The 26,964-nt window shown below is 37.9% G+C and overlaps 1 protein-coding gene across 2 annotated transcripts in view; it reads right to left on the reverse strand.

Annotated features, from left to right (window-relative positions):
* Positions 1-26,964, reverse strand: part of MED23 (mediator complex subunit 23) — a 53,503-nt gene that overhangs the window by 21,240 nt on the left and 5,299 nt on the right. The window contains exons 8-15 of one of the 2 annotated variants that reach the window (XM_088140772.1): positions 22,262-22,331; positions 18,856-18,968; positions 16,900-16,995; positions 16,233-16,250; positions 7,016-7,216; positions 5,933-6,076; positions 3,235-3,380; positions 759-1,004 (exon numbers count right to left, since the gene is read on the reverse strand). In XM_088140772.1, coding sequence (XP_087996898.1) covers positions 759-1,004; positions 3,235-3,380; positions 5,933-6,076; positions 7,016-7,216; positions 16,233-16,250; positions 16,900-16,995; positions 18,856-18,968; positions 22,262-22,331 — 1,034 coding nt within the window. The remainder of the gene's footprint in view (positions 1-758; positions 1,005-3,234; positions 3,381-5,932; positions 6,077-7,015; positions 7,217-16,232; positions 16,251-16,899; positions 16,996-18,855; positions 18,969-22,261; positions 22,332-26,964) is intronic. The other variant, XM_088140776.1, reaches the window with a different exon arrangement.

Genomic DNA, 26,964 nt, shown 5'->3' on the forward strand with positions numbered 1-26,964 from the left:
TTTCCAATTTCAAATTCTTGAAATTAGGGCTCTAGGATTCAGGAACAAGTAGTCATGTTTGCATAACACAACAGCAAAGGTGAACATCACTTTCTTAGTATTCCCATGACTGCTTAGCCATGATTATATGATTCCTCTATAATTCAGCATGTCACAAGAATACAGAGCAGCCACTGACTCTGATTGCTACTAACCAGAATTCAAATCATAGTTATTTGATGGTTTCAAACTCTATTAAGGCTCAGTGGAAATGGCATGGGATGCTTAACCACAGAGAAGCCATCAGCTATCAGAAAGAAGCTGGTGAGGCCAGGGTTAAGGAGAGGTCCACATTCACATTAACTATCCAGTCTAGCTGAAGTTATGGAGAGCTTATGGCCTTTATACGGTAAGATATTTTTACAGAAATTGAGTCACAAATTATCAAAAAAATTCAAATATGAAGCTTACAGAAGGAAGAATTGCATTTTTACTGGATCTGGAAATACTATATGTATTGTAATGTAATGCACTAAGCTTACAGAAGGAAGAATTGCATTTTTACTGGATCTGGAAATACTATATGTATTGTACTGTAATGCATTAATAATAGCTCTATTTTTGGCAAACTTGTGCTTCATGGAAACTATGAATAATTTTTTATTTATGCTGTTACTGAATGTAAAAAAAAATAAAAATGAAATAATTGAAAAAAAACACCCAGAGTGGTTAAACATGTCAGGTGAATGCATCTACTGTTGTTACTCATTACATTTTACCTCATTTTGGCATGAACCGTAAGTGAATCCAAGAGGTTCATTGGTAGTGGTGTGATTGAGCCCGAAGCCATGCAGTTGGTTCCTGGGAGAGGTATTCTCATGTTCCCATTCCCATAAATAGTTTCTACCAGAACGCCCATGGGTAACGTAAAGCATTCTGAATTGGTGGAATAAGCATTGCATAACAAGGCGATCTTGTAATCATTCATGTGAAGACTTTTATTCCTTAGACTCTGTTGCAAGAACCTGGACACCCAAAGATACTTAAGTGAAAGGGAGAAAGTTGTTTACGTGCAAAGGATCTGATACACTAGGCATCAAAAAATGTATATCTGGTAATGTTATGTTAGAATCACGGGGACAGCAGCTTTTTTTGTAGAATAAAACAGACACTATTTGCAGTAATTCATAGAGAAATTCGTGCACTACATACTCAAGTGATCTTTTCTTATTACATGGCCTAATTCTAAATATTTGGTCTTTAAGCAAAGAGAGAGGCAACCCATGGATCCCAGGTAGCCCCATCAGAGCAATTCTAGAATGGGATGCCAAAATTTAGCAGTACAATTTTCCAATGTCTCCTCCTTGCAAATAAGCAAAATGGGCATATCAAGCTTCTGCTAGGCTGAATATATTTTACTTTTAAAAAAAAATAAAATAAAGGAAACGAAAATAAAAACCCTGACAAAACTGAACAAAAATAATAGGGCATTAAAGTTTGTCCTTACCCCATCAAATGGTATCACTGTAATAATTACCAGTAAAATTTATAACTTACCTGCACTGTTACAAATAATTTGTAATATACCTTATACCTCCTGCAGCTTTCAAAAGTCTTTTATAATAAGTCAGATTGCCCATCCTTATCCTAAAGCACAGAGGAGCTACTAGGAAGTTAGGTGAATCAGGGGCTTCATTTCTATCATGAAACTCAGTCTCAAGGATGGTTATTTTCTTCCTTTTTTTGTTTAGTAGAAATTGTGGGGTCCTTGGTGCTCTCTGAGCTTGGTTGTTTGCTTGCAGACATTTCATTACCCAACTAGGTAACATCATCAATGCTAGTGAGTGTGGAGTTTGCTCCCTGTTTATATACAATAGCTTGCCCTGCCAGTGTTGGTGGCAGTGTGGTTTTCTCCTTGGTAGTTCCTTGATTAGGGTATTGTTTTCTGCTTGATTGTTTGTCTGCTTGTTTGTTTGTCTCCTTGGTAGTTCCCTTGAACACCAGAAAAAGAAAAAGGAAACAGACCGCCTATACAACATCTTCCAACAAAATGGATACCTGCACAACTTTATCAAAAAGTGCCTGACCATTCAACCCACTACAGCACAACCAATACAAGCTATGAAAAAGATAACACTAGGATACATCAGAAACATCTCGGAAACAACCAACAGACTATTACAATCACATGGCATTACTGTAGCACACAAACCAACTAAAGCCCTCCAAAATACAGTGGTACCTTGGTTCATGAACTTAATTCGTTCCACGACTCTGGTCGCGAACCGAATTGGTCGTGAACCGAATCAAATTTTCCCATAAGGTTCAATGTAAATACGGTTAATCCGTTCTGACCCCTCCGAATTTGGTCGCCAACCGATATTTGATCGCGTCCCGAATCAAAGTTCCCCATAAGGTTCAATGTAATTACGGTTAATCCGTTCTGAACCATATGTTTTTTTTTTTTTTAAAACCGCAAAAATATGAAACAAAATACAGCACGAAGAGAGAGAACGCTAACCTTGCTCGATGCGACTTCTGGCATGGAGGACAGGAAGGCGGGTGGGGAGGCGGATATTGCTTGGAGGGAGAGTCCCCCTCCCTACAGGAAGCCGCGACCACGTGTCACGGGAGGGAAAATGGCCGCGGATCCTGTTCGTCACCCGATCCGGCATTCGCGGAGGCAAAATTTTGCGAACGGAGCTGTTCATGAACCGAATTGTTCGTGAACAGAAGCGTTTGTGAACCGAGGTACCACTGTATATTAAGTAAACCAAAAGGCCCAGTAGCCCAAGAAGAAAAAGATAAGAGTCATCTACAACATGTGACATAAGGACTGTAACAGCCACTAGCTGTCACTAGCACAGATAATGTTACCTAGTCAGGTAATGAAATGTCTGCAAGCAAACAACCAAGCTCAGAGAGCACCAAGGATTCCACAATTCAGCCTTGATCTACATATATTCTCTTCTATTAGTAGAAATTGTTCTGCTTTATTAGTCTTTTAACCCTGTAGACTGTTTTGTCATCCTGCAATTTTAACTGCAATACTACTTTCAAATGTTATTAAGATTTTATTTATTAAATTTCCTGGTTTTAAGCATACATTACTGATGCTTCATAGGTACAGGATACGACACACATTTAATTTAAAAGATTAAGATATATACTTCTTGTGTGAGTATAATTGTTCATCCTCTTTTCAGAGATTCCAGGATGATCATTACTGAAAAAGGGATTACAAAATGTAATTACTCGTGGTGGAGCTTGAGAGAGTGAGGAATTGGAATTTGTAGTTTAGAATTGTCACTATGAGCCTTTCTGTTCAGATGTATCCAGATACAGGTCATTGCAAAAGCATGGGTTGATTGGGGTTTGTTGATATCAGGCACAGGAATACACTACAGAAAGAAGAAACATGATATTAAATTATATTGTCATTCAGTTAGTACATCAATATGGTGAATCACAATTTAAAAACTGAGTAACTACATTTTCAGGAACTTGTGTATCTATTGAGGTAACTATCTCTTAAAACATGTTACCAGTTCAATCTGCTAGTGCTGATCTTCTGAGCTGTGGGTTCAAGGGCACTAATTTATTTGAATAACTTCATGTTTTCTCTTTGTTTAGCTTGACCATGCAATCAGGGTTGCTTAGTTTTCCCAAATGTCAGATTGGCTACTTTATCTCTGAGAGTCTTCTCCCAATCTAGCTTTTACTCTTTGGAATAGACCACTGAACTATGTTGTTGGCCTTGTGAGGTAGTCCAGACAAGAAGCACACCCAGAAGTATTAATTCTACCTTTCTTGTAAGGTTACATTAACAGAATCTTGCAAGTCTGAAAGTACATTTCTCCCCCTCGCCTTTACAGTCCAAGAAACTAGGGAGGGTCCCTTCTGAGATGTTTGCCATGCCCCATTCCTTCTACAGGCTCAGCTGCCTCTTATCTGACCACTGGCTTTTCCTCCTGTCTCCCAAGGTCATTCCCACACACCATTACATATGTTTGGACTATGATCTCCTGAAATTTAAAAAGGTCCTTAAAATGCCTCTTTTTCCAGGACCACTGTGAAGTTAGACGATCCATTATTTTCAATTGCAGTATCTAATACCAGTTTAAATTACGGTAGTGCCAGGGTTAGGTAAAATTTATTAGGATTTGTAAAACTGATATATAATACTTATGAAACACCTCACTCTAGAAGCTTTAGGCAATGTACAAACACAGTAAAAAGAACAATGTAATTATAAAAAAAATAAAATTGTAAGCAGTAACAGACAATAATGGCAAGGATCTCCCTCTAGCTGCTAATCAGTGAAGAACTTGGAGCCAGGTTGTAACTAGTATCCAGAAAGCCATAAGAGTGGTAACCATTATTGCCTCAGGGGTAAGCTGTTCTGTATGTCTGTTGATATTATGTTGTGATTTTTACTGTTGTTTGCTTGTATTGCCCTTAGGTATAAGCATATATCAAATAAAAATATGACTCCTAGTAGTAGTATCACAGAGATATATACAGTGGTACCTCGGTTCACAAACGCTTCTGTTCACGAACAATTCGGTTCACGAACAGCTCCGTTCGCAAAATTTTGCCTCCATTAGCGAACGCCGGATCGGGTGACGAACAGGGTCTGCAGCCATTTTCTCTCCCGTGACACGTGGTCGCAGCTTCCTGTAGGGAGGGGGACTCTCCCTCCAAGCAATATCCGCCTCCCCACCCGCCTTCCTGTCCTCCACGCCAGAAGTCGCGTCGAGCAAGGTTAGCTTTCTCTCTCTCCGTACTGTACTTTGTTTCATATTTTTGCGGTAAACAAAAACATATGGTTCAGAATGGATTAACCGTAATTACACTGAACCTTATGGGGAACTTTGATTCGGGACGCGATCAAATATCGGTTGGCGACCAAATTCGGAGGGGTCAGAACGGATTAACCGTATTTACATTGAACCTTATGGGAAAATTTGATTCGGTTCACGACCAATTCGGTTCGCGACCAGAGTCGCGGAACAAATTAAGTTCGTGAACCAAGGTACCACTGTATTGCCAAACTGAAAGCACTCTGATAGATTTGCAAAAGAAAAAATAAATAATCAGAATGAACACACTGAACTAGCTGCAGTAGGCATGGTAAAAACGCCAGCACAGAGTAAAAGTCGGAGTCTTGTTTTGCATGATGCTATAACGGTAACCAATAGGAGGTCTTAAAAAGTATTCCATCCTCTTGTTCCCTGCAGTTGGGGCAACAATTTAAGAGTAGCTACAACGGGCCTTTTCAGGTATGAACCTGGCTATCACATCTGAAGCCTTAAATAATTTTCAAAGATAGTTTCATATAATGCATATTATATGAGACTCTCTTTGAAAGTGTTTGTAATGTCAATATTACATATAATTATAAATAAATATTATTATACAGACTTTTCCAACATACATGAAAGAAATATCACCGTAATGTCTTCAGCAGGGTTACAAAAGATGCAGAGCTGGGGAAAGCCAACAGAGGAATCAAAGTATCTAGAGTTAAGCCTGTATCCATAAGCTTTCCCAGATTATGAACTTGTATTTTCAATAAAATGTTACTGTATCCAACACAGCTTTTATAGTCCCTCTAAATACAGAGAGAGAGAGTTGCACCAGAAGATAGAGAGTTGTACCTTCTACCTGCTGGGGACACTGGTGTCCAAGTCCCAGATGATCTGACAGTGATATTATATGGTTGTAACCTATAATGAAGTATAAGTTAAAACCTCAAGGGATGAGATTTTAGGCCAACAAAGGCCAACTCTTTCTTATACAAAAAAAGATGCTCCTGGAAGCATCAGGCTCCCCTTTGCCAAATCATCACCTGGCCTGTGGGAAAAGGATTGGTTTTATCCCTTGAATATCTGTTACAAAGTAAAGCATAATTAATAAATAATAGTAGAAAAATTTCACAGAGAAGACTCACTTCCTTTTCAGGGTAGAGGAGATCAAAAAGCTTCATAACAGGAAGAAAATCAGCTAATGCATTTTTCTGAATGCTTCCAGAGATGAATTGTAATAACACCCACATCAAATGGTCTCTGCCTTTGATTAGGCCTCGTCCTGCCAACTATAAAACAAACAAACCCCATGAAAATCAAATACACACTCCTAAGAAAACTCTAACAAGTTTCTAAAAATGATATATTTTGACACCTGCAAAGATGATTTCCTCACAAGTTATTTATTTACCAACATTTATATAACACCAACTGTTCTGATACTAAGTAGTTCAATACTAAAAACCGAAAGACTTAAAAATCAAAATTCTACATTCAGTCAAAAACATCAGAAATTTTTGAAGGCATCTGCTTCCTCTAAAAATCCCAGCTAACTTCGAAAATTAATTAGATATATTAAGAGAGAGACCTCTATCGAAGTTTAATTGAAGAATCGATAGAGAGACCTCTATCAAATAGAATTAGGGCTGTGCACACATGCAGAGTCAGCCCAAAATAGCTTCTGAAACAGGCCTGAAAAATAAAGCTGCTTCAAATATGCTTTGCATATGTTTTCTGTGCTTTGTGCAGTTTTTCTTCACAGTCTCTGGATATCCCTCGTGCTTGTCTATGAAAACAGGAAGGGTAACTTTCTGAAAGACGACAATTTGTATCATAATAGGAAAGTGAACCAGGAGCTCTTGTGTTCCACATCATTCAGTCTGAATAACATGGATGGCTTCTGTTACTAGGTGATGTACCAAACGCTTCCCAGTGTATTTTTTCATTACTGGCTAGCTCTCTCCTGCTATAAATACTTGATGTTAACCTTCATTGTTAAAACACCCGTTGTTGGAATACTATTTTGCCATGATCTAGATATTCTTGCATATAATGTCCACATGATGAAGATCTCTAGATATCCATTTGCCAAACCAATAACCGGTGCCAAAATTGCAGGGTCACGGAGGTGCAATAACTTTAGTGAGTGTGTGTGTGTATGTGTGTGTGTGAATTTTAAAAAGTTTGAGAAATAGTGATCAATTTTGATCTTGCTACTGATAACCTACCTTTTGATGCAGAGACAGGACCATGTGAGGGAAGCTTGCAAATTGGAAAAGTACAAAGAAGATAAGCTGACTGGAGAGGTGCTGCCACAGCAACTGGCTGGTCCCCCCATCATCGAATTTCTCCTCTGTCTCTGAACGCTCCATGGCATATACCACCAAATCGACCAATTGGTCCTCAAGCACAGGACATCGCTGTTTGTGCTGCAAAGCAGAAATCAGATGCAATATTCCAAAAACTAGCACTTATCACTTTCACTCTTTACTTTAGTAAACTGGGAAGCACAACATGAGATCTCAACATAAAGATTTACAAGGTAAGCCAATGCATTAAAACTGTCTGATGTTACAGGTCACTTTAAATCATAGCCTATTTATGATGCCCATTTACCAAGCCACTTCTCTATGGAACTGACTGAAAAGACTGTTTATGAGAATATATTTCCAACCCCAAAGAATGATGCATCTTGATTAACAAACCTAGGAATCTGATACCCTGAAACAATGTTGCAACTGATTTGTTTGATTTGCCTATTCCTGATAATTGAAAAACTCAAGTAGTGTAAAGCACTGGATTAGCTCACATGTAAAAACAAACTGTAGTTTACCATACAGATTATGCTTTTCTGCTCTTGCCTTTTTACCTTATGAGCTTTTTATTTTATTTATAACTAATTAAGCATGGTTTGAAGTTGATTTACAAACCTGGGAGGGATATCAAGCATACATCAGCCTCCTTGTTCTGTCTTTAATTTGCTGCAATTCAGTAATTTAAGCAGAATGGGTTAGAGGAAGAAAAGACAAGGTACTTATACCCAAGTTATACATGTGGAAGTAATGGTTTGATGTTACCCATGGACAAACTGATTGCATTCATGGATCCTGCTAAGCCAGACACAGGGGATAAGTGAAAGAGCAGAAATAAGCCTTAGCAACCTCAAAGTTGCACTTTGTACTCCTTCGGTAATGCCAGAAATAGTCTGGAGGCCTCTGCTTTTATTTAACTGGAGCCTGTCATGTTGCCCAGATAACTGTGGTTAGCATAATTAGTTTCAAACCATCCAACAGTGATTTGAGAAATTGGTTGCTGAAAGTAGCCAATGCTCCAATTTAAAACAGTGCTAGGTCTGGGCAACATAGCAAGCTGGTGAAGAAGTTCTAAACTTTTCCCAGCTGTATAGAAGACATAGAAAGGAGGGTATGAGCCCCAGGCTTCTTGCTGCTCATTCTTCTTCCCAAAACTCCATATGGCTTGGCATGCAAATGTAGTCACTGCACTCATTAAACTCTGCTTTGTGCTCTTCATGTTACTCCCAAACAGCCTACTGGGCTTGGGCAGAGACTTCAGCGTTGTAGCAAGAAGCCCTCCACTGAAATATCCAATGCTGGAATAATATCTGTTGCAGCTTTGCCTTGTGTTGTGCTGCTTAGATTTATCTGGACATTTGAATCTTGTCCTGACCCTTGACTATGGTCTACACCAAACACTTCATACTCGAACAGTAATTCTCTGTGTTTTGAACTCTGGACTGGGTTTTGATTATCCTTGGTACATTTCCAGTTTTGTAAACATCTCAGGTCTAAATGACCCATGGCCTATTAGACTAAACTTTTTTTACTTGGACACCCTGGACTGGAACTTTAGAAGATGAGACTATAATTTTTAGAAGTAAATAATTGTTTGGATTCATGCACCCTCCAGACGTTGCCACAGAAGTGATTGAACCATTTCTGAGATTTTTTAAAAAAACTCAAAGAACATTGGTTTTACATAATGGACCTGTAACATAACACAGCTTTAGCATAAAGAAAAATATATTATTTTAAAGAGACAATACAGAAAAGATACTGAGCTGCTTGGAATCTAATCATGAAAATGCTGTGTCCCTTTCTAGAGGCAAAAAAGGAGATTTGGCGGTTGTTTTCTTTTTAAAAAATTTGCCAGGGTATCCAAATATGATTCACTCAAAATGTTTTAGCACTCCTCTTAATGAATTGTTCTTTGACTAACAGGTAGCCTACAATGCTCTTCTGGGATTAAAAAAGAAAAAGAAGAACCCTGAAAAGAGATATTCTAGCCTAAACCAGTGGGGGTAGCTTTTTGCCATGAAAAAGGGATTATGCTTTCAAATTAACAATACAATGCAAGAATGGCAAAATTTTGGACAAAGTCTGAGAACAGCACTCTCTCTTTCACATGCTCGTTGCCAGCTCAAAACTGCCCCAAGCTACAATTCTAGCTGTGCTTTCTTGAAGCATGCTTAAAAACAGAAGAATTCTAATAAAAAAGAAAGCATTAGTTGCTTCTGACCCTCTCTTTCAAAATCACAATGCCATCATCACAGATCAACCACATTACAATTTTACAAAGGGCAATATCAACACCAGTTGAGAATACTTTTTTTTTTCCAAATGCAGCTAATTATGAAGCAGAGCAGAATGCAACAGACAATACTACAAACTATTTAATGATTCAGCATGCAAAACTACTGTGTTCAGGGCTTGAAATTCACTATAATTTGATATAGAGAATACAACAATTGTTGTGGTTATTATCAAGCCAGGATATATCATTAAAATAAAATTCATGATTTTTTTTTAAGTTTGGAAAAAATATAAAAGCCAGTTCTTGGCTTCCACAATACTCTAACTTGACCAGGAAATGGAACCCACAAAGCAGCAGATGTAATTATCAGTTGTTCTCATTCGTTCTATGAGAGAAAGAGGCTTAACAAGGGAGACTGTTGGGATCTTGGTGTTTGCTGAGTTTTCTTCTTGCAAATTCTGTAATACTCTCAATGCTTTGACACAAGGGAACAGGAAAGAGACTCAGACTGTTAGAGGGACAACATCTGATTCTCACCTCAAAAATGGTTCCTGACAGAAGGTACAGGCAAGTTCACTGAGAAACATTATACATCTGCTCTCCCCTGTGATCTTCTCAACTTCAGGGCTAGCATCATGTTTTCTTCCAAAAGCCAGTAGTACTTGTTAGTATATTTCTTTCTGTACTGTTAGTGCCAAACTATGAAGTCAACTGGCTTGACTTCCTGGACATATCCATACTATTTTCTTGGTAATCATATGGAAGTTGTTTGTCCTTGCCTTCTTCTGGAAGGTTGTCAAATTACCAGTCTACCCTATAGCCATGGTATTTCTCAGTACTCACCCATCCTAGTATTAACCAGTCCCAACTCTTAGTTTTCAAACCCAGACAGGATGAACCGCATGTTGCTACATGCTGAAGTGTCAGACCATATACAGTGTAATGATGGGTGTTGCTAGTTCTTCTATACTGAACTCATAGAAGTGTACCAATCCATTCAGAAGTTATGAAGGGCCTACATATGCACATATTGGAGCTTCTATGGTCACAGGATTAGCATGACTTTCTTGTGCAGAAGCCACCACAATCAGCCACCACAATCAGCCAAATGACTCTGAGCTCTTCTAAGAGAAGCTTCCCTTTCTTAGGTAACAATTGAATAAATGAAAATAATACCTCACTCTCTGGTTTCCAAATGTCACTGGAAGAGAGCCAGCATTTTTAAATATAAATGTATAGTTCCTAAAAAATGTAACTGTATTAAACTATTTGCCAATTAAGCTATTTGTAAACATTGGAATTCAAGAGACGTGGTATCATGTGTAAGGTACAGAATATGGACCCTTATTCCTGTAATCTGAATCTCTTCCTTTTGAAAGCTGCATAAAACCGAGAAGAATTTTTTTTCAGTATTATTTCACATTTTACATGAAAGCTGGTTTGCCTATGAATATCGTCGCTATTGCGGTAGGGACATGCATCAGTACATGGTGGAACCTTAGTGCATATATTAGCTCTAAGAAGTCTCTGAAGTACACAACCTGTGAACATACAGATCATACATCTCTTAGGCAAGGAGTGCCTCTTCAGCTGATTTGTAAAATTCATTTCATTTAAAACCAGCATCAGGAGATAATTAGAAAAGAATCTTCTGTAAGGATAGCAAGTTAACATTCTTAAAGGAATAATAAAAATAAGGTTTGATATATGAAAATCAATAGATAATGATCCAGAGCCCAGTTTCTACTGATTTTAGATTTTTTAAAAAACTGGTTTTAATAACCATTGGAAAAAAAAATCAACCAAAATGTAATTGCCAATTTTAATTTGAGTTGATAACAAAGAACTGGTCTTTTGAAAGCAATGCAATATGCCTGTGTACCTCAGAGAAGAGTGAGGGATAGTGTGTGCTTTACACATTTTACCTGCACTGCAATAAATTTCAGCAGTGGTAGATGCAGAACAATTATGCTATACAGACACTTTGGACTGCCCTGTAAAATAATACTTACACACCTATGCTGAGGCCTCTAGCAGATTTAATTTTTAATGTGCAGATAAGCAGAAAGACTGAATGAGGGCCAAAATGGACATTCATATACAGGACAGCACAGCCAAAACTTTCTTTAATCCAGCTATTAGTTCCATTGAGAGCCAGTTGGATGTAGTGGTTAAGGCACAGGCTAGAAACCAGGAGACCGTGAGTTCTAGTCCTGCCTTAGGCATGAAAGCCAGCTGGATGACTTTGGGCCAGTCCCTCTCTCTCAGCCCAACTCAGCTCGCAGGGTTGTTGTTGTGGGGAAAACAGGAGGAGGAAGGAGTATTGGTATGTTTGCCACCTTGAATTATTCTTAAATATATTCTTAAAAATAAGAAAGGCGGGATAAAAAAATCTAAAAGAAAATTGTCCAAGTCCACTTTCAAAGTTTCCATAGTCTCCTTCTCTTTAGGCAAGAGGGACAATTTGGCTGATTTACTCAAGTTTCAAGCTCCCAAATCCTTGTTGCACATTTCCAGCATCTATCCCATTTACAGGTTCAGATCTGAATAGTTTCCATGTTCCACTTTGAACAATGCATGACTACAAATCTTTATGCAGTAAGAAACTGTTCTTTTCTTTTTTCTTTTCTGACACCCATTAAGGCCAATTAAATGTTTATTTCATTAACTTTGGGCTGAAGCCAGATACTGAGCTGCAGCAAGCAGGGCAGATACCAAATCTTATGATCAGCCAAACAATTTATTACTTTAAGTAGATTTTTGAAAAATCTGAACACCGATAAACATTTTGCTTGAGGAAATATAATATGGACTGAAAAGATGATAGTTTTTAAACCAATTTTAATAAGGGGTGATGTCAGTAAGACTGATGAAGTAGCCCTTTTATCTATAAATCATGACTACCTAGGAAAGATGTTGTTATAAAAAAATGAATTATCCAAGCTTCTCTTCTATTAATGAGTCTAGATTCTCAGTGCTCAAATATCTGAGAAATTTCACAAGCATCTATACAAGGTTTGTTTTAATTCTTGTATTTTAATTTATTTATATTAAATTAAATGTAATTTAATATAATTAAAATAAATAAATAAATAAATTCCCCTCTCATCGCTATGGGTGATACGTGTCTTCCTCAATCTCGGGTCCTCTACCAGAGGCCTGGAGTTTGAGGGTTCTGTGCAGCATCTTAGCTGTTCCTAGCACTGCACTCTTCTGGACAGAGAGCTCGGATGTTGTTCCTGGCATCTGTTGGAGCCTGGGCTCCTCTGGGAAAAAGGACAGTATACAAATGATGATGGTCATAATAAATATAGTCCAAATGGAATAAGATCTGGGGCTATTGTTTGGACTAGAAATACACAGAAACAACTTTGAAATAAACTCTTTTCAACTTCAAAAAACAAAACAAATAAAAAACAAAGCAAAAAAACAAAGGAAACAATTTTCAAACAGCGTGTTCCTTAAGAGTCAATGTCCCATCTTGTTAAGAGAGGTGATATGAATGAATCATCACTGTCCTATTCAGATCAACTAAATAGGGAAGAGAGCCACTTTGATAATTTAATTACAGAAACAAATATTGGAGAAGTCCTTTGAGAGTATTTCCTAACACAGAACTCTAAAGGGATTATCCTTGGAAATAAAAAAAGATCAAGGAAAAGGCAGAATTATTATTTGAATGCGTGACAGAAAGAGAATGCCAGAAAAAAGTATTTTTCCTGTTAGCATACCTCAGGACTCTCATATAAAACAAAAACACAAATTAAAAAAAAAGAATTCTCTTGTAATAATGCTTAGACTGTTTGCCTTATCCTCAGAATCTGTTCCCAAGAAAATCAAGGAAGACAGATCACACGGATAGGCCATACTACATTTTACTTCATATCCCTAGACTTTTATCTGCAGGTGAAAAACACACTTGGCACATGGAGTAGTGTGAACAGGCAGGCTCATATATTTAATGTATTTCAACTTAATGATTTGTTAGCAATGTGCAATATCAAAAGAAAGCAATTTGGGTGAAACTATAAGCAGCTGATATTGTGGTCTAAGGTCTAAAGTACCAAAGATATCTCAATATATCCCTATTTCCCAGCAGGTTATCTACCAACCATTGATTTGCACAATTTGAATATTGCCCAGCTGATATAATTTGCAGCATCAGCTCTGAATTCCCATCAAGAAATGTCACACACGATCCTCCCATGCTTTTCCACTGACAAATGAACAAAAAATTCACAGACTGTTGTTATTATGGCAGCACACCTACAACTCAGAGTTTGTCAGCATTTCCATTAAAAAACCATTAATTCCAGGCTTTGCTGCTTGACTATAATTGTTTGCTCTAGGAAAATTTAGACTAAGCAATAGTCTCAGTGTTTCATAACTCACAATGTAGATTGAAAGAGCATTAGGTGATGACTATTAAATTTCATTTCTAAAATTAGTACCATAAAGCTTTGAAGAGTTTAACCCACAAAATCTTTTTATTTCAAAAGCATTAATATACTGTAAAGCTGAAAGAAGATTTGAGGGAGACAGCAGGCAGGGGACTATAAACATAGCAGAAAGGAAATACAGACAGTATTTCTGGTCCCTCCTTGTGGGGGAGTTGGGCGGTGATATAAATTTGACATATAAATTAAATAAAATAAAAATAAAATCTTGTTTAAACTTTTGGAACTCAATATTTTTCCATATAAAGTTCACCTCCTTTTCCCAAGCAATCGGGGGTGGGGGCGAGTTGTGCCTCTTTAAGGACTTAGTATGGTTTGAATGTGCTGAGAAGGGGAGGAAAAGAGGATTGCTTTAATTCCATATACGGAAAAACTCAGGATCTTTATGGTTAATAGACTTTGTAATTTTTATCTCTTCTATCACATCAGAAAATCCTTCCTGTAGGAAGCTATTTAACGGAGAGGGAAGTTAAAAGTGCAAGAATACAGCTTAACAAAAGCTAACAAAATTAGGTATGCATATTAAAATACAGGTAGTCTTCACTTAATGACCACAATAGGGACTGGAAAATTGGTCATTAAACAGGGCAGTCATTAAGGGAGTTACCATGTGACCGGACCCAATTTTACTACCATTTTTACAATGGTCGTTAAGTGAATCATGTGGTCATTAAGTGAATCCAGCTTCCCCAGTGGACGTTTTTGCCAGAATTTGCTTAACGACCATGTGATCCACTTAATGGCTATGGTGATTCACTTAACAACCATCGTAAAAAAGGTCGCAAATTGTGATCACGTGGCTGCGGGGGTGGTGCGACAGTTTGCGACAGTCATAAGTGCGAGTACAGGTCATAAAGCACTTTTTCCGAGGCCATCGTAACTTTAAACCATTGTTAAACAAATTATCATTAAGCAAGGATTACCTGTAGTATGATGAACTCTGATCTGTGAACCCTACAGATCAATTACTGTTTTATGTTATAAGTTAGTCTGCTATGTATATATGTTTTATGGGATGTTACATCTAAATAGTATACAGAATAGTATGCATTTATAAATACCAAAGAACTGATAACAGTTGACTACTGAAGTAATGTAGAGGGGAAAATAGCAATGAATTGTAATTATGTTGCTATTCTAATTTTTGTAAAGCACTTTGTGTGTTTTTTTTTTTTTTTATGAAGAGTGGTACCATCAGAAAATAACAACAGATTGACTGACATGTACCTTCAGGGAGTTTTCTCATTTGCATGAAGATGCTGCCTGCCTCTTAAAATCTATGGGTTTAGCAATCTAGCATCACTGCATGTCCCTTTGTCAAAGGTGAATTGGCCCATTGATTAGTACTTTGTTCTCCATTCTAATTGATTTTTATCATTTTATAGAAAAATGAACACATTTGCCACACTACAAAATTTGATATGCTGTCATACAATGAAACCTCTAAGCACACAAGGAATTTAATGTGCAGTATAATTTTGAAGTGAACTGGGAACTCACTGAATTCGGCAGTTATGTAGCCATGATACAGGGAAGGAATATTCTACATGTAACAGGACTTTCTTCTTGCCTTCTATAGGAAAGAGATTGTTGTGTTCCAACAGCTCAATCTGCCACAATCAGCACTACACAGTTCAGATTCTGGATTATGGCATTATGTTAAGTTCAGCTATAAAGTGGAAGGCTTTGACAAAATAACATGTGGAAGTGCTTCAAAGATTGTGGAAGTGGGGATTTATTTATTTGTTTGTTTGTCTGCTGTACCAATGTTTTATTTTCAAGCAAATGTTATGGTCAAGCACAATCCATGAAATAAAGAGTTTTTTCAAAATGAAAACACTGACACAACCTTCACTATAGTATTGCAAACACCAACGCCATTGTACTTTGCTTAAAATAAAGTTAGATTAGAAACAGACCGAAATTGCCAATATTTCAGTGTACAAACAGGCAAGTCTATACAGTAAGTAAAAGTTTCAAATTTTCAAAATTTTCCTCCTTTTTTCTTCTACCTAGTTCAGCCCATTTGGAGCTTCTTGTGAGGGCATTTATTACAGAGGCTGAGAATGACCTTTCCTAGTCAAGTTGAATTTTTATTTACAAATCTTACATGGTGTTAAATTCAACAAAGGGAATTTTCTTTCAGATCTTTTCATACCAACTTTGTTTTTCTAGACATTTTATAGTCTGAACAAAAATAACGATGGAAGGATTGGACAGTAATGGATAAATCTTGTCCAGGTACTGAACTGGCTATGAACGTCCTTTGGTAATCTCATAACCTCCTATTTGAAGAGGAAATTGTTCTTATCATTGCATGTGATGGTCCCACCAATTTCAAGCCCTGGCCAGATGCGTATTCTCGAACTGGAATCAGTGGCTAAAAAGCAGCCAGCGTATCGTTAGTCACAATACAACAGTAAGGTTGTGAACATACCTGAGCAATGTTCAAGGTCTAGAGCATTGGAGGATGGGCAGGACAAGACAGGACAGAACAAAAATAAAGGAAGAAAAAAAGAAAAGACAAAACAGTGACTATGAGGCCAGCCTCAAGTTACCCCAAATCAGACCAAGCCCACCCACATGGTCAGGCAAAAAAAAAAAAAAAAAAGCATAAAAAACTTTAAATAAAATAAGTAAATATCACTTAACAGTAGATTATTCATTACCAACAAAGGTAATGAAAACATGCCAAGGCATTCAACAGACAAATTCTATAGACTATTCATCTAAGCAATACATCTATCACCACCACCCATCAGTCAATCAATCAGTCAATCAATATTAAATGAGAAGTTTGTCTGCTGTAGAACAAAATCTGTCCAGGGTATATTTGAGGCTGGCCTTATAGGGAAAAAAAGCAATGCTAAAAATATCCTTTAAAAAAAAAAAAAAAAAAAAACTATCTTTCAATTTAGAAATCTTTAAAGCCATATGTAAGTAACGGAAGTAATTGTGTCCAATTAACCTAATGCAATAATACTGAAGGGGGAAATACGATCTGATCCTCAACTGTTTTGCTTAGTTAGCTACAGCAAAGAAAAAGAGAAAAGAAAAGTGCAGGTTCTACGCGAAGGAAAAGCCGTTACAGCACAATACAGTACCTGCTTGTTCAGACCTAGCATATTGCAGACCATATCTCGGGAATAGGGTTGCTCCAGCACATACCGCAACAAGGCAGTCTGAGGCTCAAACAGATCCTTGAAAACAAGAATAAAAGCAAACAGATCCCAACCTATTGGCACAGAGTAAATCTGAAAACTGAAATCAAACAGGACCCCCATGAGCATTAAAGCACCTGCGATACCCCCAGACAGCCTCTGCAAATCCTTCAGCTAAAACAAACACATACACTAACATTTGGCTGCTGCATCATAAGATCATCCAATCTTGCAATATCCAGGCATTCACGCATGAGAACTCACAAGATTTTCTGTAAGCAAACTGAAATTGTTGGGTGACATTGGCAGAAATCTTACACAAGACTTTGGACATTTTTTTCAAGGAGGATGTCTAGCCTATCGTGCAAAGAAGCACGTGATAGTAGACAGCAGACCTGAAAAGACTGCTAACTGCTGAAGCAAAGCATTAACTTTGATATATGTCAAACTGTCTCTTTTATCTCAAATGCTTTTTCTGCAGGATTCTTATTTCAGGCTTCATTTTTTTAGATGACAGGACGATTCATTACAAATATTAGACAACATCTGGCAGAATCATCTATTTATAGCCAGGGACATTAGACTTGTGCAAAGCATCTGAAAGAGGAGCTTTACAATGCATTCAGCCTCAATAAAGTACTGAACCTCTCTTCGAATCATTAAAATGACCATGATGTCTACAAGGCTCCTATGGCTGCTTCAGAAGACATTCCCAGGTACCTCCAGGCACAGAGCCACTCTGCTTCATTGCCCGTCCCGCTAAAAGTTTTGTCAGCGTATAAATTACTGGGGATAGTTTTTGAAACAGCTGCATGAACTTTACAAAAGATTCAACTGCTTTAAAAACTTGGAAAAAAGCCTCTTCATTTGCACTGAGGCTAACCCTAGTGGACAAGAAGTCATATTCCCAATTTCTTTTACCATCTTTATGGCTTTATTTTCCAAGCGTTTTATGTTGGAAAATTGACAGCAAGGGATCACAGTCAAAAGAAAGGTGTACATTTATCCACAGAACTTTAATTGGTATAAAAGCAGGACTTATTCAAGATGTAGATCCAATTAGTTGCTGCTATAACTGTTTAGTAACCAAATAGAACTAAGGTGTTTTGTATTTTATTTGGCTTTTCAGTGGCTCTGAAATCTTTTCCTGATGGAAATCCATCTCATCTCCTTGTTAATAATCTTCTGGCAGGTTTTTTTTCCCAATTATTGTTGTTGAACTGTTCTTCTCGCTGATGTTTTGCATTTTACATTTCTGTGGTTTGGAATAATTGTTTTGTTACTTGTTGTGAATTGCCTAAAACCTGATGGAGCACAGACAGCATTTTACTGTTTCAAATTAAATCATAAGTAACATTGGAAGAGATACTGCATATAGTGTGTACTATGCCCAAGTCTGATCCTGATTTGCTGCATTATGAGAAGACTCTTTTTTAAAATAGTTTCCTTTGCTTTGAATATATTTAAGGGAATCTCTGAGACATCTTGTTGCTGTCAAAATCTTTCTAAGTCTCATTTTAAGCCCAGCAAGATGCTTTATCCTCCTGTTCTACAAGAAAGAAAGAAAGAAAGAAAGAAAGAAAGAAAGAAAGGAAGGAAGGAAGGAAGGAAGGAAGGAAGGAAGGAAGGAAGGAAGGAAGGAAGGAAGGAAGGAAGGAAGGAAGGAAGGAAGGAAGGAAGGAAGAAACCATCTCTCTGTTTTCCAAGATTAATGCAATGTCTGAGGCATCCCCCAAGAGTTTAGAAAAAAAACACCACCTGTTTAATGTTTCTTTCAAAAACATCCAATTAACAAGCTAAATCTCAAATTTCACTGAATTTTTGAAATAGGACTAATATGCTTTTCTATTCTATGCAGTTATATTTCAAAGCATTCATGAATGTCACATGCACATATACCTTATCATATGGCAAAAGGCCTTTAAGTGGAAAACGAAGTGTTGTAGGGTCCAGCTTCCATGAATTGCAAATAGCACCAGAGTTGTTCACTACAGGAAGAAGACTACATCGTCCTGAATGCATTGGATACCAAAGAAAGAAAGAGTAATTCACAATGTAATGTAATGGTTACAATAACTGGGATATTTTACTTATCTTTTTTATAAACATGCAAAACTTCACACAGATGGCTGCAGATTGCACTTTATAGGTATTTTGAATGTCAAGATGTTTCATTTTCAGATATTTTATATAATAAAGTTATCCTGAGCTATATGAGTACCAAATTTCAGCTTTCCGGTTGTTGTTGTTGTTATTATTATTACTACTACTACTACTGATTCTCATTTTATAGACAAAAGTATACAATCCAAATTCCAAATCTTCTCTAGAAATGCTATCTTGGCCTTGGGAATTGGACCTAACCATTGAACCCTGCCCTCTTGCAAAGGCCTTCCTTCCTTACTTCCTCCCTCCCTCCCTCCCTCCCTCCCAATTTGTATGCTGACTCAATTAACAGTACAACTGTAGGCAGCTGACATAACAGGGTTAAAACAACTAGTAAAAGTGCATTAAAACAACACAAAGGACAAAATCAATGACAACAATTGCCACACATCAGAGTAAGGTAATTAGCAGAGATATACTCTCAAAAATAAAATGAAGAATGCATTAGAGAGTATTCAGCATTCCCTACCCCAGGGCCCCCTAAAAAGAGCCAGGTTTTTCCAACTTAATGAAAGCCCAACAAGGTTGGGGCCATACAGATCTCAGGAAGAAGGTTCCACAGCCACCAAGAAGGTGCATCTCCTAGGTTCCACAAGATGACAACCTTTACAGCTGATGTAAATTCTTCTGGATCTTACTGGCTCAGCAGAAACAAGGAAAGAAGTCCTACAGATAACCAGGGCCTAAGCCTGAAGCAATTTATAGGTCATAACAACCAGCTCTGAATGCACCAGAACCTCACAGGTAACCAGTGCAGCTTGTGGAGCAGCAGCATTACATAGATAAAACAAGAAGTACCTTTAACTATTTGCACAGCTGTATGTTGGACCAGCTACAGCTTCTGAATGATTTTCAAGGCCCATGTAGGCCACACTGCAATAGCCCAGGCAGGAGGTGACCACGGCATGAGTGACAGTGAGAAAGGCCTCCTCATTCAGGAAGGGATGTAACTGACACACAAGATGGACCTATGCAAAGGCCCTCTACCCACAGCTGCCACTGAGCAGGAAGCTAGAACAAAGCCCTCTTTCCTATGCTGCTTTATGGGCCTGCAAGATAAGCAGAATTACTGTAAATCTTGCTTCTTACAAACCCAAGAAACGCTGCCTAAGTCATTTGTGTGGTGCAACGGTTAAAGTGCTGGGCTTCACTTGATCACTGAATTCATTGGATGACTTTGGGCCACTCTTTCTTAGTTCAACCTATTTCACAGGGCAGTTCTTGGTGGATAACATTCAAGGAGACCCTACAGTGGGGCAAAAAAGTATTTAGTCAGCCACCAATTGTGCATGTTCTCCCACTTAAAAAGATGAGAGAGGCCTGTAATTTTCATCATAGGTATACCTCAACTAGGAGAGACAAAATGAGAAAAAAAATCCAGAAAATCACATTGTCTGATTTTTAAAGAATTTATTTGCAAATCATGGTGGAAAATAAGTATTTGGTCAACATCAAAAATTCATCTCAATACTTTGTTATATATCCTTTGTTGGCAATGACAGAGGTCAAACATTTTCTGTAAGTCTTCACAAGGTTTTCACACACTGTTGCTGGTATTTTGGCCCATTCCTCCATGCAGATCTCCTCTAGAGCAGTGATGTTTTGGGGCTGTCGCTGGGCAACACGGACTTTCAACTCCCTCCAAAGGTTTTCCATGGGGTTGAGATCTGGAGACTGGCTAGGCCACTCCAGGACCTTGAAATGCTTCTTACGAAGCCACTCCTTCGTTGCCCGGGCGGTGTGTTTGGGATCATTGTCATGCTGAAAGACCCAGCCATGTTTCATTTTCAATGCCCTTGCTGATGGAAGGAGGTGTTCACTCAAAATCTCACGATACATGGCCCCATTCATTCTTTCCTTTACACGGATCAGTCGTCCTGGTCCCTTTGCAGAAAAACAGCCCCAAAGCATGATGTTTCCACCCCCATGCTTCACAGTAGGTATGGTGTTCTTTGGATGCAACTCAGCATTCTCTCTCCTCCAAACATGACAAGTTGAGTTTAGACGCAAACATTCTACTTTGGTTTCATCTGACCATATGACATTCTCCCAATCCTCTTCTGGATCATCCAATGCTCTCTAGCAAACTTCAGATGGGCCCAGACATATACTGGCTTAAGCAGGGGGACACATCTGGCACTGCAGGATTTGAGTTCCTGGCGGCATAGTGTGTTACTGATGGTAGCCTCTGTTACTTTGGTCCCAGCTCTCTGCAGGTCATTCACTAGGTCCCCCCGTGTGGTTCTGGGATTTTTGCTCACCATTCTTGTGATCATTTTGACCCCACAGGGTGAGATCTTGCGTGGAGCCCCAGATCAAGGGATATTATCAGTGGTCTTGTATGTCTTCCATTTTCTAATTATTGCTCCCACAGTTGATTTCTTCACACCAAGCTGCTTGCCTATTGCAGATTCAGTCTTCCCAGCCTGGTGCAGGTCTACAATTTTGTTTCTGTGTCCTTCAACAGCTCTTTGGTCTTGGCCATAGTGGAGTTTGGAGTGTGACTGTTTGAAGTTGTGGACAGGTGTCTTTTATACTGATAACAAGGTCAAACAGGTGCCATTACTACAGGTAATGAGTGGAGGACAGAGGAGCCTCTTAAAGAAGTAGTTATAAGTCTGTGAGAGCTAGACATCTTGCTTGTTTGTAGGTGACCAAATACTTATTTTCCACCATGATTTGCAAATAAATTCTTTAAAAATCAGACAATGTGATTTTCTGGATTTTTTTTCTCATTTTGTCTCTCCTAGTTGAGGTATACCTATGATGAAAATTACAGGCCTCTCTCATCTTTTTAAGTGGGAGAACCTGCACAATTGGTGGCAGACTAAATACTTTTTTGCCCCACTGTATATGCACTACTTTGAGCTCTCAAAAGAAAAGGAGGGATAGAAAAGCAATAAATAAGTCCTTGAAAACTTATCATGCCATGTTTAGCCCAATGACCAAATCTGTAGCCTCCGTTCTGTTAACAGAGCTGTTTTGTTTGACACCAAGTGACAGATTACTGGAGCTCAGGAACCAATGGTAACTACGGGTAGTAACAGACATACCAAATGCCCTCAAACTTTATAGAACACAGAGAACTAATTCTTCAGTTTCCACAAGTACAATTGCTACATATACAGTAAATGCTTACCACAGATGGAATTTATCCTTGCTGTAGGCCTGAAGGAATCCACAAAATCTGATACTAGGTTGCCTAACAACTAAAAAGCATATAAAATATTAAAACACTAGCCTTAAAGATTTAAACACTAGTCACAATTACAGATTAATTCAAAAACCAGAAATCACAACTTGCAAATTACCATGAAAACTGCAGTGCAGTGGACTTCATGTGCAATGATTTACCTTGTTATACAAATGAGGTAATTTCTATCAATTTACATAATTTGCATAACATCACCCCGCAAATGATATTGTGAGGAAAATGAGAAAAATATATCTTTGGGTGAATCTTTGGGTAAAAGAAAGAAGTTTTTAGAGGCCTCAGATGAATGGGATCGCCTTAATAAAATTGAAACATAAAGGAATGTGCAGCACCCTTGAAGCTGACATGAACTAGGCTGATTGTAAACCCCTTATCACAAACATCCCCATAGCAACGTAAGGGAGGATGTCTTCGTCCTGGCACCGTGAACAATTTGTTCTTCCCCTCTGACACTATTGCTTTCCTTATAGATAGCAGTTGTTCCGTCCTTGTAGATAGCGGCCAAGAACAGGGAAAGTAACTTGAGAAGTACTGCTCATTAAAATATGCCTACATCATCATATGAATATGTATTTAGGTATGCCTGCATCATATGAATATATATACGTATGTGCTCTTTTCCCTTCCCCTTTCTTGCAGAACTGTATAAATGCCAGGGCATCCATTTTGCCTACAGGGGAGTGCCTCCCACTAACCTTTGGTGGGGTCCCCCTCCAGTACGTACTGCCTAATAAACACTGCAGTGAAACCTCGATTATTTTGCCTTTGTGTCCTGCATTTTGATTCCACAATATAAAAGGTACAAATGACATAATTTGCAGGGTGCCATCATCAGGCAAATGACATAAAATAGACTAATTAATTATGCACCTTCCAATTTATCAAATTTTCATTAATAATGGGCACCCCATCCAATCAGTTCACTAAAAAATTTACAGATCAACAAAAAGAGGCTCTCAACTGACCTATAACAGAAGATGAAATTAAAAAGGCAATTAAAAAGTTAAAACTGAATACAATTCCAGGACCTGATGGTATTTCTGCAATCTGTTACAAGACTTTTCAAGAAATAGTGATGAAAACTGTAATTAAGTAATGAATGGGATTCAGGTATGTGAAGGACTCCCTTCATCATGGAAGTAAGATTTTAATTCCTTGATTTATAAAGAAGGATTCAACTTGTCCTGAAGCATATACAGTGGGGCAAAAAAGTATTTAGTCAGCCACCAATTGTGCAAGTTCTCCCACTTAAAAAGATGAGAGAGGCCTGTAATTTTCATCATAGGTATACCTCAACTAGGAGAGACAAAATGGGGGAAAAAATCCAGAAAATCATATTGTCTGATTTTTAAAGAATTTATTTACAAATCATGGTGGAAAATAAGTATTTGGTCACCTACAAACAAGCAAGATGTCTGGCTCTCACAGACCTGTAACTACCTCTTTAAGAGGCTCCTCTGTCCTCCACTCGTTACCTGTAGTAATGGCACCTGTTTGACCTTGTTATCAGTATAAAAGATACCTGTCCACAACTTCAAACAGTCACACTCCAAACTCCACTATGGCCAAGATCAAAGAGCTGTTGAAGGACACAGAAACAAAATTGTAGACCTGCACCAGGCTCGGAAGACTGAATCTGCAATAGGCAAGCAGCTTGGTGTGAAGAAATCAACTGTGGGAGCAATAATTAGAAAATGGAAGACATACAAGACCACTGATAATCTCCCTTGATCTGGGGCTCCACGCAAGATCTCACCCCGTGGGGTCAAAATGATCACAAGAATGGTGAGCAAAAATCCCAGAACCACACGGGGGGACCTAGTGAATGACCTGCAGAGAGCTGGGACCAAAGTAACAAAGGCTACCATCAGTAACACACTACACCGCCAGGGACTCAAATCCTGCAGTGCCAGATGTGTCCCCCTGCTTAAGCCAGTACATGTCCGGGCCCATCTGAAGTTTGCTAGAGAGCATTTGGATGATCCAGAAGAGGATTGGGAGAATGTCATATGGTCAGAGGAAACCAAAGTAGAACGTTTTGGTCTAAACTCAACTTGTCGTGTTTGGAGGAGAGAGAATGCTGAGTTGCATCCAAAGAACACCATACCTACTGTGAAGCATGGGGGTGGAAACATCATGCTTTGGGGCTGTTTTTCTGCAAAGGGACCAGGACTGATCCGTGTAAAGGAAAGAATGAATGGGGCCATGTATCGTGAGATTTTGAGTGAACACCTCCTTCCATCAGCAAGGGCATTGAAGATGAAACATGACTGGGTCTTTCAGCATGACAATGATCCCAAACACACCGCCCAGGCAACGAAGGAGTGGCTTCGTAAGAAGCATTTCAAGGTCCTGGAGTGGCCTAGCCAGTCTCCAGATCTCAACCCCATGGAAAACCTTTGGAGGGAGTTGAAAGTCCGTGTTACCCAGTGACAGCCCCAAAACATCACTGCTCTAAGGATCTGCATGGAGGAATGGGCCAAAATACCAGCAACAGTGTGTGAAAACCTTGTGAAGACTTACAGAAAATGTTTGACCTCTGTCATTGCCAACAAAGGATATATAACAAAGTATTGAGATGAACTTTTGATATTGACTAAATACTTATTTTCCACCATGATTTGCAAATAAATTCTTTAAAAATCAGACAATGTGATTTTCTGGATTTTTTTTCTCATTTTGTCTCTCCTAGTTGAGGTATACCTATGATGAAAATTACAGGCCTCTCTCATCTTTTTAAGTGGGAGAACTTGCACAACTGGTGGCTGACTAAATACTTTTTTGCCCCACTGTAGACCCATCTCTTTACTGAATGTGGATTATGAACTCTTTACAGCAATCCTTGCTAACAGGCTTTCTGATTAACATGATACATCCTGATCAAGTGAAGAAATATATTAGAAATAATATCAGAAGTATTTTAAATGTTATTGATAAATCAGAAATAACAAAAAATGGCCATGATTTATTTTTAGCCTTTGACAATTTGGAATGGACCTTTTGGGTTGCAGCTCTTAAAATAAATAGGCTTAAATCCTAATTTTTTAACATGGATACAGAGTATTTCTAAAGAACAAAAAGTTAAAATTGTTGTAAATGGTCTTACTTCTCAGTAATGCACTATATTGAAGGGAACAAACCAAGGATTTTCTCTCTCCTTTATTTTTATTAGTATTAGAAGCACTGCCAATTCAAATACATTAAAAAAAAAAAGAATCTCAGGAGTCAAATTATCTGCACAAGAACAACAAATTGAAATTATTTGTTGATGACATTATACTAACAATCACTCAGCCCAGAGTCTCCTTAATAATGCTGATGGAACATATACAACAACATGGCTTGGTGTCAGGATACAGAAATCCGTAAAGAGGAAACTCAAGTGCTGACATGGAATTTGACAGAGGATGAACAATAATTTGTGTACTGATTAACAGGCTTTATTACTACTGCTAAAAAGATCAAATATTTAGGAATCATTTTGGCAAAAAACAATAAAATTCTATTCCAGAATAATTATCAAATTGGAAACATATAACAGAAATTTCAAGATGAAAGAAATTAAATTAGTCTTGGTTAAAAAGAATTGCAGAAGTTAAAACGAATATTCTACCAAGACTAAATTTTCTATTTCAAACTATTAAAAAATTCTGAAATTTGTAAACCCATTCCATCCCGAGATATTTTTATTGAACTTCACTAAAGTATATTCCTTCAAAATGTATCAAATTGGCATTGTATATATTAACAGTTGCAAGGACTTCACATGCTTGATACTGAAGAAGATCTTTGATTTCTATTTGGAAGAACTGCTAACCAAACTGTGGAAGTATGTTTTGACGTCTAGAATAAAAGTATTTAAAAGTAAATCTGATATACAATTAAATTCTATTTAATTTTACAATTTTATACATGGATTTATGCCACATCCACAACCTGAGTTTTAGAATTTACATTCTAACTTATTTCTAGTTTCTCTTTTTCTCTCCTTTTTTAATGACTTCAATTGTGTTAACCTTTGAAGTTTTATAGAGACATACTTTGATTCGAAAATGGATATAAAATGTCTTATAGTATCATAAGGTCTTAATGATGTACTAGAGCAGTGTTTCTTAAACTTTTTTCTCTCAGGACCCCTTCCCAGTTTTAAAAATTATGAAGGATCCCAAAAGACCTTGTCTGTATGGGTTACATTTATGAACACTTACCATATTAAAAATTAAAATTGATGCATTTGCTGCTGTTGTTTCTCATGATTGTTTCATGGGATTTTAATACTGTATTATTTTTCAACATAGGCTGGCAAATATTTTTTATTCTGCAGACCCAAGTGGGTCTTGGGGGACCCTCAGGGGTCCTAGGACCATACTTTAAGGAACACTGTATTAGACCATGTTAATGATATGTTATTTTTAGATCTGTTGGGTATCCACCTATCTTTTATTTTTAGGTTGTTTATCTGTTTTCTTTTTTCTTTTGTTGTGCCTTTGAGTCCGTGTTGACAACTGGTGACTATGTGAACAAGCCTGCGCAGTTTTCTTGGCAAGATTTCAGAAGTGGTTTGCCATTGCCTTCTTCCTAGGGCTGAGAGAGAGTGACTGCCGAAGGTCACCTAGCTGGCTTTGTCC

The sequence above is a fragment of the Python bivittatus genome, unplaced genomic scaffold, assembly GCF_059951505.1.
Source record: "Python bivittatus isolate LINGU-HERP-01145 unplaced genomic scaffold, Pbiv_v1 ctg000020_np1212, whole genome shotgun sequence".
Classification (NCBI taxonomy): Eukaryota; Metazoa; Chordata; class Lepidosauria; order Squamata; family Pythonidae; genus Python; species Python bivittatus.